At 40.4% G+C, this 15,958-nt stretch overlaps 1 protein-coding gene across 2 annotated transcripts; it reads right to left on the reverse strand.

Moving 5' to 3' along the window:
• Positions 1-2,765: 2,765 nt before the first annotated feature.
• Positions 2,766-15,876, reverse strand: WDR53 (WD repeat domain 53). 2 transcript variants are annotated; one of them, XM_003412943.4, is made up of 3 exons: positions 15,756-15,876; positions 9,871-10,366; positions 2,766-3,374 (listed from the first exon to the last, which is right to left on the reverse strand). In XM_003412943.4, the coding sequence occupies exons 2-3, from the start codon at positions 10,348-10,350 to the stop codon at positions 2,784-2,786; spliced, it is 1,071 nt and encodes a 356-aa protein (XP_003412991.1). In that variant the 5' UTR covers positions 10,351-10,366; positions 15,756-15,876; the 3' UTR covers positions 2,766-2,783. The 2 variants fall into 2 exon arrangements, with proteins under 2 accessions (XP_003412991.1, XP_023407439.1); XM_023551671.2 differs by lacking the exons at positions 9,871-10,366; positions 15,756-15,876 and adding an exon at positions 6,339-6,456.
• Positions 15,877-15,958: the final 82 nt, after the last annotated feature.

Raw genomic sequence — 15,958 nt, forward strand, 5'->3', positions numbered from 1 at the left:
ATGCTCCTTAGAAACAAGGATGGCAAGAGGACATGTCATCAGGAGGGATGAGTCTCTGAGGGATGAGTCTACATCATGCTTGGTAGAGGGTCAGAGAAAAAGAGAAAGACCTTCAAAGAGATGGATTGACACACCGGCTGCAACAATGGGCTCAAACATAGCAACAACCGTTATGATGGCGAAGGACTGGGCTATGTTTCGTTCTGTTGTACATGGGTCGCTATGAGTCTCGATGGCACCTAACAACATTTAATAAGTGAAGAAATTTAGGCTTTAGAGAAGCAACTTGCCAACAATTACACAGCAGAGCTGGGATTCTACTAATGTCTAAAGTTACGCTGTACAATGAAAGCTTTAAAAATAGTTCTTTAAATCCATTTGAACTGTTGTCAACATGCCTTGCTTAAAATTTTTTTCATCAAATTTTTCTTTTATGCCAATTGGATATGACTTTTTAAAACAAGAAATGATAGTAGGTAAGTTTTTAGGCAAGATGAGCCTTTAGGAAAATATAATCTTCATTCTAGAATTAGCTGTATGATTTTAAAATTATCACTTTACATTGAAAAAAGCAATTTTAAAACTATTTAAAAATATACTTTTTTTTTAAATTATAAAAACACACGCTTTTCTAGAAAGACATTGTAGACCATTGTGCCATTACAAAGAAAAGTGTAAAACATCAAGAATATGTCATTGAAGCTACTTAAAAAACATTAATAAAAAGGAGTTGTAACAACTTCATTTTATTTTAGCCCTTATGGTGCTAACTGGAGCCCTGGTGGCACAATGGTTGAGAGCTGTTGCAAACTCTATGGGGCAGTTCTATCCTGTCCTACAGGGTAGCCGAGTCAGAACTGACTCAACAGCAATGTGTTTGGTTATGTTTTTTAGATGGTGCTAATGAATCTTCAGGGGAGCCCACAAAACCTCAAATACCAGCCACTCTGAACTTTCAAAACACAAACCTGAGCCTGTTCTGGATAAAGGTCTTGTGCCACCTCCAAGGACTGAAACCAGTCCAGACAGCCTGGCTGCAACTGACCAGTCTGGAGATTGATGCCTGAGCCAAAGACTAGACGCAAGAATGACAACTACCCCTCAGAATGTTTTACTTTAAAACTCTACCTGACTAGGGGCTCCACATTGGATAATGGCAAACAGACCCAGCCAAACCTCTTTTGGAGGAAATACACATACTTGACAAACAAAAAAGTACGGCTCCCAGAAGGTCAGGTCTTAACTTTTGGAGTCACCTTGGCTACCCACGTGTGACCTTGGCAAACTAGTTACCTAATCCCCTGGCTTCTCCATTTCCTTGTATGTAAACGAAAGATAATAATCCTAAACTCGATGAATTGAGCATTCAATGAAATAATGACTGGAAAGCGCTTCAAAGACATTAATATTTTCTGATTCTTAAGTTTGGTGGCAGTGGTGTTGGTGGTCGGGCAACATGGGTATTTTATTATTATTTAAAGTATACCTAAAAATTACATGGCACAGTTAAGCACTCAACTACTAGCTGAAAGGCTGGCCATCCAAACCCACCAAAAGGTGCCTCGGAAGACAGATTCTGGAATCCTTGTCTTAGAAACATTAGGAAAAGGCAATTTCAACAGTCTTCAAGCAAGAACATGTTTTCTCTTCCAACTTGGTAAGGCTCCTAACAACACTTTGGTTCAGTGGTGGAATTCTTGCGTTGTATGCAGAAGACCTGGGTTTGATTCCTGGCCAATGCTTCTCAAGCACAGCCACCACCTGTTTGTCAGCAGAGGCTTGTGCATTGCTATATATTGAACAGATTTCAGCGGAGCTTCCAGACTGAGGCAGACTGGAAAGAAAGGCCTAGCGATCTACTTCAAAAAATTAGCCAATGAAAACCCTATGTGCTGAAGACATGGCCCCCAGAGTCTCCATTAACCAGAACTAAAACCATTCCTGATGCCAACTCTTCAGACAAGATTAGATTGGACTATATGACATAAAACGATACTTGTGAAGAGTGTGCTTCTCAGCTTAAGTAGATACGTGAGACTAGATGGGTAGCTCTTGTCTGGAAGCGAGATGAGAAGGCAGAAAGGGACAGAAACTGGCTGACTGGACACGGGAAGTCCAGGATGGAAAGGAGGAGTATGCGACCATATTACAGAGAGAGCAACTAGGGTCACATAATAATGTATGTACAAATTTTTGTGTAAGAAACTAGAGCTGTAAACTTTCACTTAAAGCACAATAAAGAAAAAAAATACATTATAAAAAAAAAAAGGAAACCCTATGGATCATAATGGCCCCATTCTGTTATACATGTGGGTGCCATGAGTCTGGGCCCGCTTGACAGCAGTCATAACTAATGTGGCGACCACATCTGGGTCATGATGTGGGCTTCTATAAGCCGGAAGGTTGGACAAGACAGCCAAGGTCCTTTCCAGGTAAGTCATCATACTTTCAATTTTCCTGCCATCTCAAGTTACTTAACATCATCTCCGAATTTTGATTCCTGTGGCGTTAAGAGGCAGGAAGTCATCCACTTCACTGATTCGGAATAAAACTGAAATATACATAAAATGGCTGTATTCAATGAATATTAGTTGTCTTCCCCCAAATTTTAATGTCATTTACTATGTGAAATATTACCCAATTATCGCCCTTCCCCGAGTGTCCTAAAATTTATACAATGGAATGGTATGAATCTACATATGACAAACAGTTTAAATGAAGAATCAGAATTTTTTTTAACCTAAAAAAAAGCAGTTCTTCAAATATTTTTATTGAATTTAAATTTAATTTAAGGGATATAGAGATATACAGCTAGTCTGATCGGCTACTAAAATATTTTGGTATCCCTTTATTTTTGTACCCAGGAGCCAGTTGACCTTTTCTCCATGTTTAAGTGTTAGCTTTGGTAAAACGTCGCCATGGTCTTCCTCATCTGTTACTGAAGCACTAGTGCTCCCACCCTGCTTGGCATAAGCTGCTCTTTTAGTTTTCCTCTTGTGGGTATGTTTTGTAGGACTCTTCTGTTTTTTGTCAACTTCGCTGCTTACATCCCATAACATTATCTTTCCGTCATTCCCTCCAGTAAGTAGCATGTAGGATTCTGGCAGAAAGCTGACCTGGGATACCCCCAAGGTGTGGCCCTTAAATCCCAGTTTCTGTTCACACTTGACTCCCATTACCCTGAAGATCCGAACCTTTCCATCTTCTGCACCACAACTAAAAATATTGCCACATGACGCCACGGAGACAGAGTGGGCTAGAGCGGGGTTAAGGAGCTGACCAGGTGATGGTGGGCCTTCCATGTCTTCTGATTCATCCTCCTGCAAATTTGTAATCCAGAGTGGCCGGGCCTTCTGAAGGTTCCACAGCATCACCTTTAAATAAAAGCCAAGAGTCACACAGTCATACAGAGTTCTTGCCATTTTACTCAACTATCATGCTTGGCCAGCTACTAATAAAACCACCTGAGTAGTCTGAGAATGACTAGTAGGATACATCTCCAGCAATATTACAAAAACAAAAACGTGTCACTATTACAATGTGCCAGTGGAACGCTACCCTGCAGCTAAAACTAGAACGTCAAAGGAAGTTAGGGGGAATTTACCAAAATAATCTTGAATACTTTTGATTAACAAACCTCATGAAACTGCAATACAAATTTTGACACAGCTGCCAGTTTGTCATTCTACCCTTATCTCTTCAAGTAAAACCAAAGATTATGAAACTTGTTAATTTTAGTCTATTTTAATTACAAGTAAAAGCTCTATCAACTAAATAAGCTAAATCTGGAATTACCATTGAGATCGTTCCAATGTGAATGCTTTTTCTTTCCTTTCACATTACCCAAACCACCCATTCTAGGGGCTTAGCTTAAGTCCCTGTTCCTCCGAGAAAGCTTTCCTAACTATTCTATCCCACTTCCCTCTTTGTTGTATCTAATTCCTATAGTGCAGACTGGTTATTAGCCTATTCCAGTAATTGATATATACTACCTAGCTTGTCAATGTAATTCACCTCATGATTTAATTCACCTTTGCTGATGTCTGGAGCCCTGGTGGCACAGTGGCAAAGAGCTTGTCTGCCAACTAAAAGGCCAGCAGTTCAAATCCAACAGCCACTCCTTGGAAACTCTATGGGGCAGTTCTACTCTGTTCTATAGGGTTGCTATGAGTCAGAATCGACTCGATGGCAACAGGTTTGGTTTGGTTTTAGTTGCTAATGTTTAGCGTAATGCCTGGAAAAGAGCAGAAATCCCAAACACGTCTATTGATCTCCTACCATTCTCTTGGTTCTATTAAAGTGATTTAAACTGAAATGCTAATTAAAGCCTGTTTAAAACAAAACAATAAGCTTTGTGAATGGATTTTACACTATAATCTAGTGATTTATCCTCTACCATAGTAACTAGTTTGAAAAGGAAAATATTCTTAATACTTCCAAAGAGGATAAAACTTTTTATTTTACCATCTAGTTTTATCCCTGAATGATGACTCACAACTTAAAATGGACAGCAGGATAAGAATGACCTTGTTTAGATGTTCAAAGGCATAGATCTAAAATGACAAGATTACCATCACTGAAGCTATTGAGGTTTTTGTTTCCTATTTATGGTAACTTCCCTCACCACTACTATGATTAATCTCATTAGGGCCTGTTTTCAAAAGAAGCGACGGCTAATAACACTTATATTCTATTTCTACTGAGGGAAGCACTGAAAATCCTTCTGAGTTGAATTTATACTACGTAGTGGTTTTTCAGTCACTATGTGGGCAAAGCCAAAACACTAACAAATTGAAATAAACTAAGGAAATAGAAAATATCCATGGAATCCAGACTTTCTGGAGCCATTGAGGCTGGATGAACCCCTAAAACTATTGCCCTGAGATAATCTTAAACCAAAAATATCTCCTGAAGTCTTTTTTAAACTAAATAATAAAAAAACCCTTTGCTGTTGAGTCAATTCCGACTCATTTCAACTTCAGCTAAATTAGTAAAGGATGTCTGCCTTGAGCATTGTGCTGTTTGAAGAACTATCTATATAGGATTAAATTGATAACAGCAACTCAAGGGGTTAGAGAAGAATTTAGGAGGCAGTAAGTTCATGTTAATGGTGGAGGAATAACTTGGAAAAGGAGGGTGAAAATGGCTGTACAACTTGAAGAATATAGTCAATGGCACTGAATTGTACATGCAGAAATTGCTGAATTGGTGTATTTTGCTGTGTACATTTTCAACAACAAAAATAAATTATTAAAAAACAAAGAAATACAAAAGAATAAGTACTAAAACTAAACTTAAGAAAAATGGATGTTCCAGAATCTGACAGCTTAACTATATGGACAGATATCCCCAGTGTCTTTCACACAGCACCCCCTAATTCCTGAATTATATTTTTTGTCCTAAGACATTCAAACAAATTACACCCAAAGTATCTTCAGCAGCTTAAACATTTTTGTATTTGACTTAAATCATCTAAATATGTTGATAGCCATCTCAGATTCTACCAGTTCCAGAATCATTTCCAAATACTGAGGATTCCCAGGTTGTTTATGCCTGGACTTCCTCTTCATACTTTTTTATTCTTCCTAACTACCACAGACCCAAAGGTGCTTTACACTCAATTTCTCGAGCACCCATTCTAGCAGTATCACCCGAAAGAGCAGAGCTAGAGATATGGAAGGAAAAGAAGATAGGAGTTTGGGGTTTACGATCCTGTCAAACATCAAAGGGAGAGAAAGTGGATACCTGGCAAATGCTCAGAAGTGAAAGCAATCGCATCAAAGCGACCCTGCCCAAGGATTTCTCCCCCCTTAATTTTTTTTTCTTTTTTACATAAAAGATTCATTTTCAAGATAAGGAGCCTCTTTTAAAAACGTCAATATCTCTTCCTCTACCACCCAGATCCTTAAAATGTTGGTGCTAGAGATCTTACAAAGACCAGAAAGAACAAGTCTTTGAATCATTTACTTTTAGATGTGGAAATATGAAAGAAAAAAAAAACCAACTCGTATGGTACAGAAATATAGCATGATTTCAAATTTCCAAAGGCCCCCATGAGAAAAAACTATAGTTCAGTGGTGGGTACACAGCTATTTATTTAATATTATTGTACATATGGCATGGGGGGCCGTCTGTCCTCCTCTAACTTCACAAGGAGGGCAGAGAATCAAGACCAACAGCCCAAGGCTGATTGCTGAGGCAGAGGTCAGACCTGCCTCCACCCTCCAACCTTTTTACCAATTCTGACACCAACCATGCTTCCCACAATACACTCTACTCCTCTGCTGGGTTTGAAAATTTGTTGCAATGGCCACACAGAACTCACAGACAATACTCACAATTATGGGATTTACTAGGGAAATAACAGGTTACAATTCAGGTTCAGGAACGCTCAGGATAGACTTCTTCCATTAGGACAGCCTCTTCTCAGCCATGCCGACAGACACGCCTCTCTCTGGCCCCTCAGTCTCTGCCCTGCTCCGGCAAGTGTTACAAAGTTCTTTAGCTCTGTTGGTAAGTGCCCAGAAGCAACCCACTCTGCTAGTAAGACTCAGCCCGAAGGCGCTCAGCCCTCTCACTCCATGGGTCTGCACACCCACTGTAAATGCCTTGCTTCATGGGCCAGGAAGCCCACTGTGCTGTCTCCTGCTGGTTTCCTGGTTCGGCTGCCTCTGCTGCCACCACTTCTCTGCCACTACTTCTCACCCTCTCTTGCTGTCTCCGGTATTACAGCTCGCTCACTCTCCGTCTCAAGTCTAGGAGGTCTTAGAGCAGGGGATCCCGGGTCTAATGGACATGCTCCACTCTTGGCTCTTCTTTCTTGGTGCTAATAGGTCCCCCTCTGCTCTGGGATTGACTGCTCTTATAAGCCTAGCAGGATGGCAAAACTGATCAATCCCCTCGTTAAACGTTCCATACACCTCATTTGCATGGTTCCACCTCCCACAAAGGTGCCACACACTTTATTTACGTTATTAGCAAGCTATCCAATCCCCTTGGTGGGCCACAAGCACCTCATTTGCATAGTCCCACCCAGTCGTCTGGTATATGTTACAAGACTGTGGCTAGAAGGGTCATATTAAGTAATTCACTGCATCACAGTTACTCTTTATATCTTACACATATATTATAAATATTACTTTATACCTGTTTAATAAAAAATTTAGTATCAAGTGTCTTAATAATCACATTTTGCTCTTAAAATCTCTGCCTCTTTCAGTGAGCTTTGCCTAATTCTTTAAACCTGTCTAAATCAAGCCTGGTGGCGTAGTGGTTAGGAGCTTGTATGCTAACCAAAAGGTCGGCAGTTTAAATCCACTCCTTGGAAACCCTATGGGGCAGTTCTACTCTGTCCTACAGAGTCGCTGTGAGTCAGAATTGACTTGAAGGCAACAAGTTTGGCTTTGGTTTTATGAGGCACTGGTGGCTCAGTGGTAGAATTCTCACCTTCCGTGCAGGAGATATGGGTTCGATTCCCAGCCATTGCACCTCATATGCAGCCATCGCCTGTCTGTCAGTGGAGGCTTGCATGACACTGAACAGGTTTTAGTGGAGCTTCCAGACTAAGAGGGACTAAGAAGAAAGACTCAATGATCTAATTCTGCAAATCAGCCAATGAAAACCTACGGATCACAATGGTCCCATCTGCAACTGATTATGGGGATGGTGCAGGACTAGGCAGCATTTTGTTCTGTTGTGCATGTGGTCACCATGAGTCGGGGGCTCACTTGATGGCAGCAAACAACAGCAACAAGTCAAAGGACATAATTTTATAATTTCTATAATAGCAAAGATGGGTGTGTTGAATATGGCAATAATTCAGTTCCTGCCTTGAGATAAAATTTGTTTGTTCAGAGAAATAAGTTTCAAAATTAACCAGGTAAGAACTTCCTTCCACTATTATGCCTATGTTCTCGGACTCGCCCAGAAGCTGGCTATTCCTGAAAGTTTCGACTAACACTGGATAACCAAGTTTTAAGAAGTAAACGCTGGAAGAAATTATAGTTTCAACTTTAACTAAGTATAGAATCTCTTAAAAGCATGGTTGTGCTGTCTTAGCCATCATTGTTATATCACAACCCAGTGCAGAATGTAATCTACAGCAAATTTTTACAATTTTGGCAGTGAAATCAAATAAGCAATTACTTGAGCCTTCCTTCTTACAACATATTAATTTCCGAGACTGTTCTCCAGCTGTCTGCTACTAAAACCTCTGGTGTAGAACTGGAGCCAAAATGGTAAATTCGGAATGCCCACTCCTTATCCATCTGAAGAGTCCAGATCACTTTTTGCACACTTAAATGCCTAGTGCCATGCCTAGTGGTTAATTTACTGGTATAGGTGAAGGATGAAAGAATGACTAGTCAAAGACACACTGTGTAGTCTGCCTACTTCAAATAGGCATCCACCTGGCTGCAGAGGTGTTTTACAACCATGTATGCAGCTATGACCACTGGGGTGGAGACTCTAGGGTATGTTTATGCTTGGTCAAGACCTAGGAGTAGAAAGGCAGCTTAGAGGTCCTAGGGTCACTGTGCCCCAAAAGGGTAGAGAGAGTCCCAATAGAGGCACTACAGATATCTTGGTGGGACAATTCTTTGTTGTTCTGGGACTGTCCCCGCACTGCAGGACATTTAGCATCCACTGATTTGCCTACTAAGTACCGGTAGTTTGGGGGAGGAGGACACAATCATTTTGACAACAAAAACTGGCCCCACCTATTTCAAAATTATGAGGAAGGAAGGTGGAGAAGGAGGCGGTAAAGACCGCTGGCTAAGAAGATGAAAAGAAGCCCTCTGATATTAATAGGATCCCAGAGTCTTAGAAGAGACTATATAATTGAGGGTATAGATTAAATGTCTACAACCGTTCTGGGCATATAGGTCTTTTCATAAACAATGACTCTCTTTCAAGAAGTCACCTGTTCTAAAACCTAGAACCTTTCCTACCACATTATTGATGACATTCTGCTTGAATATCCTTGGTGTTACGTAAGAAAAAACACAGGCTTTGAAGCCAGAGAGATTGAGGTTTGAATGCTAGTTTAGGCAGTCGTGTGGAAAACTTATTTAAATTTCAGTTTCCTCATTTGCAAAAAGGGAGTGACTAGCAGGGTATGATTAGCATTAAAACTTAATATAAGCATTGGCAAGTACTAAGTGCTCAACAAACAGAAGTCATGATTATTCTCACTGCTGAGATTTACTTTCAAAAGGCAGCACTTCTCATTATTGAAAGATTGAGCTATCTGAAAGCTTTCTTTTTATTAAACCAAAATCTGCTTCCCTAGACTTCTTCTCTATGTAAACCAGCATATTCCATTTCTCCTCCCTCATGAAAACCAAGAATTAAAGATCTCCATTTCCCACATAATGGGGTTTCTAGATATATATACTCTCCTGATGGCCTTCTTCTGAATTTGGGCCAATTTGTGGATGTTCCTGGACACCAAGACAAAACATTTCCATTAATGCATCCCAGAACTCTGAAGTAAAACAGGCCCAGCCCTTCCACCTTATTTTCAACAACACAGTTTGTAGAGAATGGGTGGTAAACTCTACCTTTTGCACTCCCCTTTATTTACACGGGTGTTTAAAATGAAGTATCTGGATTCTCAGGTTTTAGGAAGTCTTAAAACATAGAGAAAAGAAGACTAAAGGAATAATGATATATTTTGTGAATAAAATCTACTAGGTTTTTCCAGACTAGCATTAAATGTGCAATAGAAGTAAAGCTTATGGCTCATAAATGGATAAGACATGTTAGTAAAGGACAGAAAATACAAAGATATATATTTAGCCAGATAAGTAATTTGATTCTCTTAACAAAACCCATTTAACAATTACCCAGGTACTCTATCAAAAGCATCACCTGCATATCCAGTCCACAGGACACCAGGCTCTGAGGTCTTTGTGGCCGAAAAGCTACAGAGGAACAGATATTGGAATGTCTCTTCAGGGATCTGATAGCTTTCTTATTTTCCAAGTCTAGGATTTTGATTGCCCCAGAGTCATCAGCGGAAGCCAGCAGGTTTTCAGTTTCATTCAATGAAAGACAATTGATTTCTTCTTCATTTACATGGAAATGGTCCAGGGAACCTTTGAGGGACCTGACATCCATTATGCTAATGGTTTCTCCATGCGAGGCATAAAGCTTGCTGGGACAGGTGTTGGAGAATAAGACACTGGTGACATCATCAGCCCCTTGGAACTGCATGTGTCCTAAGGGAGTGCCATCTTCACCCCAAGCCACGAGATCTCCACCTTCTGCCCCAGAAGCCACTAGCCCTTCTTTACTTGCATTCAGGCACAGAACAGGAGAAGAATGTCCACCAGTCCACTTGACTGCCATAATGGCCCAGAAGACTCTGTAAAGAGGGGAAAAAAACCTATCATCTTGTGTTTTATACAAGAACTTGATGGTAGGAGACAAATGCAACAAGCAACATCTCATTTAAATATTTTAAAAAGACATCTAAAAAATGTAATTAAAAAAAAAAGTTACTTAAAGATCGATTCTACCAAAGTGTCTTTGAATACAGAATTGTGGTGCACTGGCTGGCACATGCTTAAGTAGACTTCCCTTGCCATAGGGACCCAGGTAACCTTGGCTCTCCAGTCTTTAATGTGAGACTCACATAACAATAAACATGAAATGAATTTATTTTAAATTAAGAAAAAGTCATTTAAAGAGAGGGCTGCATAATCATTACATGATAACTTCTATCTGCATACTGTTTTAGAGAACAAGCTCCAGGACCAGACTCTCTAGTTTTGCCATGGCTCTACCATTTACCATCTGGACCACAGTCAGCAAGTTACTGAACCTCTACAAAATGAGGATAAAAAGAACATCCCCACTCCTTCTCTGTAAAATGGGGATAATAATAATAGCATTTATTTCATAGGCTTGTTGAGAGGATTAAATGAGATCATGCATGTAAAGCACATTTAACATTGCCTGCTATGTATAAGGGCTCAACGAATGTTACCATTATTATTTTTCTTATTTTCATTAAGCTGATCAAAGTGGCATCCTGTACACTACACCAGTGGTTCTCAAAGTATGGTCCCCAGGCTAGCAGCATCAGCATCATCTGGGAATTTGGGCCCAGCAGTGTGTGAACATACCCTCCTGGTGATTCTGATGTATACTGAAATTTGAGAACCTGTACTGCACCAATAATCATTTGGGCAACTGGTTAAAAATGCAGACCCCTGGGTCTTACCAACAGAAAACTATTTTAGTAATCTAATGTTATTTCGGAGCCCTGGTGGTGCAGTTGGTTAAGAGCTAAAGCTGCTAACCAAAAGGTTGGCAGTTCAAATCCAACACCCACTCCTTAGAGACCCTATCGGGCAGTTCTACTTTGTCTTATAGGGTTGCTATGTGTCGGAACTGACTCGAAAGCAACAGGTAATGTTATTCTCAAAGCTGCCCTTCTGGTTGGCATTGTTTCATTTTACAGACAATAAAAGTGAATCACAGAAAGGCTAAATAATCTGTCCAAGGTCACTTGGCCCTTAGGATTTGTACATGGGATCCAATACAAAAAAATTGCAAACTTAAATAATGAGGACCTTTTTCTAACAGCTTCACTTGACAACTGCTTTGTTAGTATTCTTTGATGAGGCAGCCCTGGTGGTGCAGTGGTTAAGTGCTCAGCTGCTAACCAAAAGGATGGCGATTTGAACACACCAGCTGTTCCGAGGGAGGAAGATTTGGCAGTCTGCTTTCATTCTGTGAAGACCACAGCCTCAGAAACTCTATGGGGCAGTTCTACTCTGTCCTATAGTGTTGCTATGAGTTGGAATACACGGAATTGACCAAAAGCTACTGATCATTCATAACTGCTTTTAAATGTACTCATATATTTTCAATCCCATTATAATTTACCTGCACTTACACAACGGTAGTACTTACGTGCAAAATTTATATTCCTGATCCTAGGCATCCCAGATCCATAAACTAAGAATTGCCACATAGTACGACTCTGCCTTAACTGCCTGTTAGGCAAGGCAAAAAAGAAATCAGGGCAATTTATCCACTTCTAATGGTCACATGAAATGAAGCAAACCAGCCTATCTGGACGAATTTGATTTTTCATTTCACAAGCCAAGGGAGGAGTTGCTAGTGAAGAGCTGCCATAGTTACTTCACTATTTTCAGACATGATATTTGACTTTAGTCCAGTCGTACAGAGATAAATTTCCTAACGTTGTTTTAAAAATTCGTTTAAAACGATTTGGCAATCTGCCTGAAGTTTCCATTCCCAAGACAAAGTTGCCCGTTGCCTCCCATTTGCAGTCATACCAAAAAAATTTCTATCATTATACTCCAAAAACTCACTCAGGTGTTAGTAATCAAGGTAACAGAAACATGGTCACAAAATCAGATAAAGCCATTCTCATAATGACAACAAAATGGAAAGACAAAAATATACTTTTATTTCAGCAGAAATATTCAATTAGCACACAGAGGAAACTAATTCAGTAGAGGCTGATGTAAGTAAGACTTAAAGGAAAGGCTTGAAGAGGAAATGACTCAGAGAGAGGTAAAGACAGGGAACCCTAGTGGTTTGATTTTTGCTGACAAGTACTGAAAGCGTAGATAATTTTCTGCCCTAACACAGGCTCTTGCCCACTGCTCCAGATACACCAAGAAAAAAGGATGCTTAAATAACAGGTACAGATATTACTATAGAGGCTTAGGGACTATCATCTGTGGTAACCACTGATTTACCCTATGATAAAGACAATAACTTTATCTTGAAATATGAAATCTGAATGTAACTATTAAAAAAGCCATTTACATCACAAATAATTTTGTTTAACCCTTAGGGTGTTGATCACTTCTTTCCTTAAGTTGCAGTTCTAATTTTGCTATGATGAATCAACTTTAAAGTCTAAAGGCATGTACTCTACAGCTTTAAGATTTGCTGAGTTTTACGTGCACACAGGTTTTGGATCCTAAACTGGGATTTTAGCTTTTCTGAGGCCAAGAATGAGTTAGGGTTTCTAGTACTTCTATTTCTCCATCATACATCAACCCACAGGGATCCAAGTAAATCTAAGTAAATGTTGACTGGCAAACAGTTTTAGCAGATTTTCTTCCTCATATAAATCTTTTCTGGAAAGTTTTAACTCAATTTTAAAGGTAAATCGATTTTGTACTTAAAGGAACTATTATAAGCAACAATGCAGTTCCTATAAATTTTTCCATAATGGAACCGGTAGTAACTCTCGGTCTGTTAATCTCACAAAATCCAAGGACAGTTGTACCTTAAACTTTATGTACCAGCATAAAAAACAAATTAAACCTCTAATCTCTAAATCACATGGGTAATATTTACTGATCACCTAGCTGGTCAGAAAAAATAGAGACCTATTATCGGAGATGCTAAGAAAAAGAGCTGGGAAAGCCCCAGAAATCTACCCACCCTGTGAGGCTGTTCAGTTAACTGACATTCACCGTGCAGTGTACTGATCGATGATTAAACCAGAGCCTCCAAAATCATGTATTTACTTAATCTACAAGATTATTATTTGCAACACACCCAAAGACCACCATCAAAAAAGTGTTAAAGACTGCTGTGCGGAGTGGAAAAAATGTAATTCAATCTGGGTTAAATCAAAACAACCTTTCAAAAACAAGGTGTCAAGCTATTTTTCCTGTTTTTCCGTTACTGGGACTGGAAAGTCTACCAGAAATAGGTAAGTGTCACCATCCCCACATATCAAGCCAACAAGCATCTCTTCTCATATGTAACCCATAACCATAACCCACTGCCATTGAGTTGATTCCAACTCATAGCAAACCTAAAGGACTGAGTATAACTGCCCCATAACTTCCAAGGAGTGTCTGGTGGATCTGAACTGCTGACCTTTTGGTTAGCAGCTGTAGCTCTTAACCAATAAGGCACCAGGGTTTCCCTTCTCATATGTAGATACCTTAAAGGAAGGTCAAGCACAGGAATTAATTCTATTGAGCTTCTTTAATTAGATCATAGATCCCTCCCTTCCAACACCTAATGAGACCACAGAGTGGGTGGTGAAAAGGTGGGGTAATTTGGGAGCATTTTTAGAAAGGGTGGGGTGCTGCTATAGCTAGCAGTTCTTTCCAGCCAGAGGGCAGACTGAGGGTAGTGAACATGGGGTAGAGGTAGCATTGGGGAAGGGTGATGACTGAGTAAAAGATATGTAAAGAAACAAGGGGGTAGGGATAAAGGCAATCTTTTCCTACTCTGGAATTCTACGTTTGCCACTTGGGGAGTAATCTGCCACCGAAAGTCACCTTAATGACTGAACTAGATTACCTCATCAGGTCCTTCAAAAGCTCTACAACACCTGTACTGTGACAGACAGAATAAAGGCCAACATCTTTAATAACTGAATGATCTCTAACTACTTTGCTCCAGTCATATCTCCATGTACCCACTTGTCCTTTTAAAGGGTCTCTGTCTTTAAAGATGTTCATTCTGCCTGGTCCTTTGCCCCCATCTCAGATGGACCAACTCTACTTATTCTTGAAGATTAAAAAAAAAAAAAAAAATTGCTGCCTTTCCAGACAAAACCAGGTCCTCCTTCCTTAAGTGTCCCATGGTAAATGAATAATAAATGAAACCTCCTGAGGTTATAATTCAATGAATTCATTGAATACATTCAATTAACATAATCTGAGAGTCAGCATTACTATAATCAGTATAGTTCAAGTTTTCCCCAGGTTTGGGTTTTCAAAATTGGTCTTGTGGAGAAGCTGGATTGCAACCAAAATGATGGAGGGGCTGTGACATTGGTATTGGTAAGAATGGATAGAATCTGGGTTACTGAGCTTGTAGAAAGAAAAAGACACCTGGGAGGAAGGAGCCAGCGATAGTTAAACACTATATATCACAGAACAGAAAGGCAGTTGTTCTTGTTTTTGCTAGAGAACATGGATTACACACAACAGGAGTTTCAGGAAAGATTCTTACTACGTAACAGTTGCAAGATACTGGAGTTGACTACTAAGGCAATCTGTGAACCCTATTATTATAATAATTACTTAACCTCATACAGCTGTTTCAAGAATTATATAAAAATCCCCGAAAAAGACCTAGTGTAGTGTTTGGCTCACACTGTGGCACAAATGATGGTTATTACCTCTCTACTGTTTTTTAAAGACTATGAGAAAAACTTCTTGGGCCACCTAGGAAGATGTAGTATGACCAAATAATGCTGAAATTCCTTCCCTTCCATGAAGCCATCTATAATTATAGCCTCCACATCTCTCTCCCTTTTGGAATACTTAATTCAACAAAAACATTGCCTTAATATGCCTACGAAGCGGTGGATCTGGGAATGACTGCATTTTGGCCAAAAGAATGTCATAACTAGCGCTTAAACAGCACTTTATGGTTTTCAAAACGTTGGGGGTTGGGCGGTTTAGAGACGTGGCCACCTTATTCTCCAAATATACGATGGGATACAAATTCTGATAAGAACAGACACTTAGAGAGACAAGAGAGCCTGACCAGGAAAAGACGGCCTCAGCTACCGAAGGCAAAGAATGAGGCTCCAACTGAAGACGAAATTGGAAGACCCAGGACTTGCTCAGCGAGAAAAGTTCCTAGCGTTAGGTTGGGGTTCGAAGCAGGAACCTGACACAGGGAAACCTCACAGGAAAAGGGGCCAACGACAGCCGATGCGAGGCCGCTAGGGCAAAAAGAGGAAAAGGCACTGGAGTGCAGCCAGGAACCCACCGCCGCCAGCCTCATACCTGCTCTTCCCGCTTGCCTCCTCGGCGCCTCGTGATGACCTCACCCGCGGGCGCCCAATCCGAACAAGCGTAGGGCACGAGGCGCCTCAGCCAAACAGTCACATCCGGGGCCAAAAGGAACCGCGAGAGAGCTGGGCGTGCGCCCTTGCTTCGTGCCCTCAACCGGCATGGCGGAGCTGCGGGCGCGCCGCGGGGAGGCCACG

Source organism: Loxodonta africana, chromosome 1 (genome assembly GCF_030014295.1).
Source record: "Loxodonta africana isolate mLoxAfr1 chromosome 1, mLoxAfr1.hap2, whole genome shotgun sequence".
NCBI lineage: Eukaryota > Metazoa > Chordata > Mammalia > Proboscidea > Elephantidae > Loxodonta > Loxodonta africana.

Coding starts and splice junctions, on each gene's coding strand:
- WDR53 (XM_003412943.4), bottom strand. CDS start 10,350: ATGGCAGTCAAGTGGACTGGTGGACATTCTTCTCCTGTTCTGTGCCTG. Junction 3,375..9,870: donor CCTGTGGACTGGATATGCAG/GTGATGCTTTTG, acceptor TTTTATTTAAAG/GTGATGCTGTGGAACCTTCA.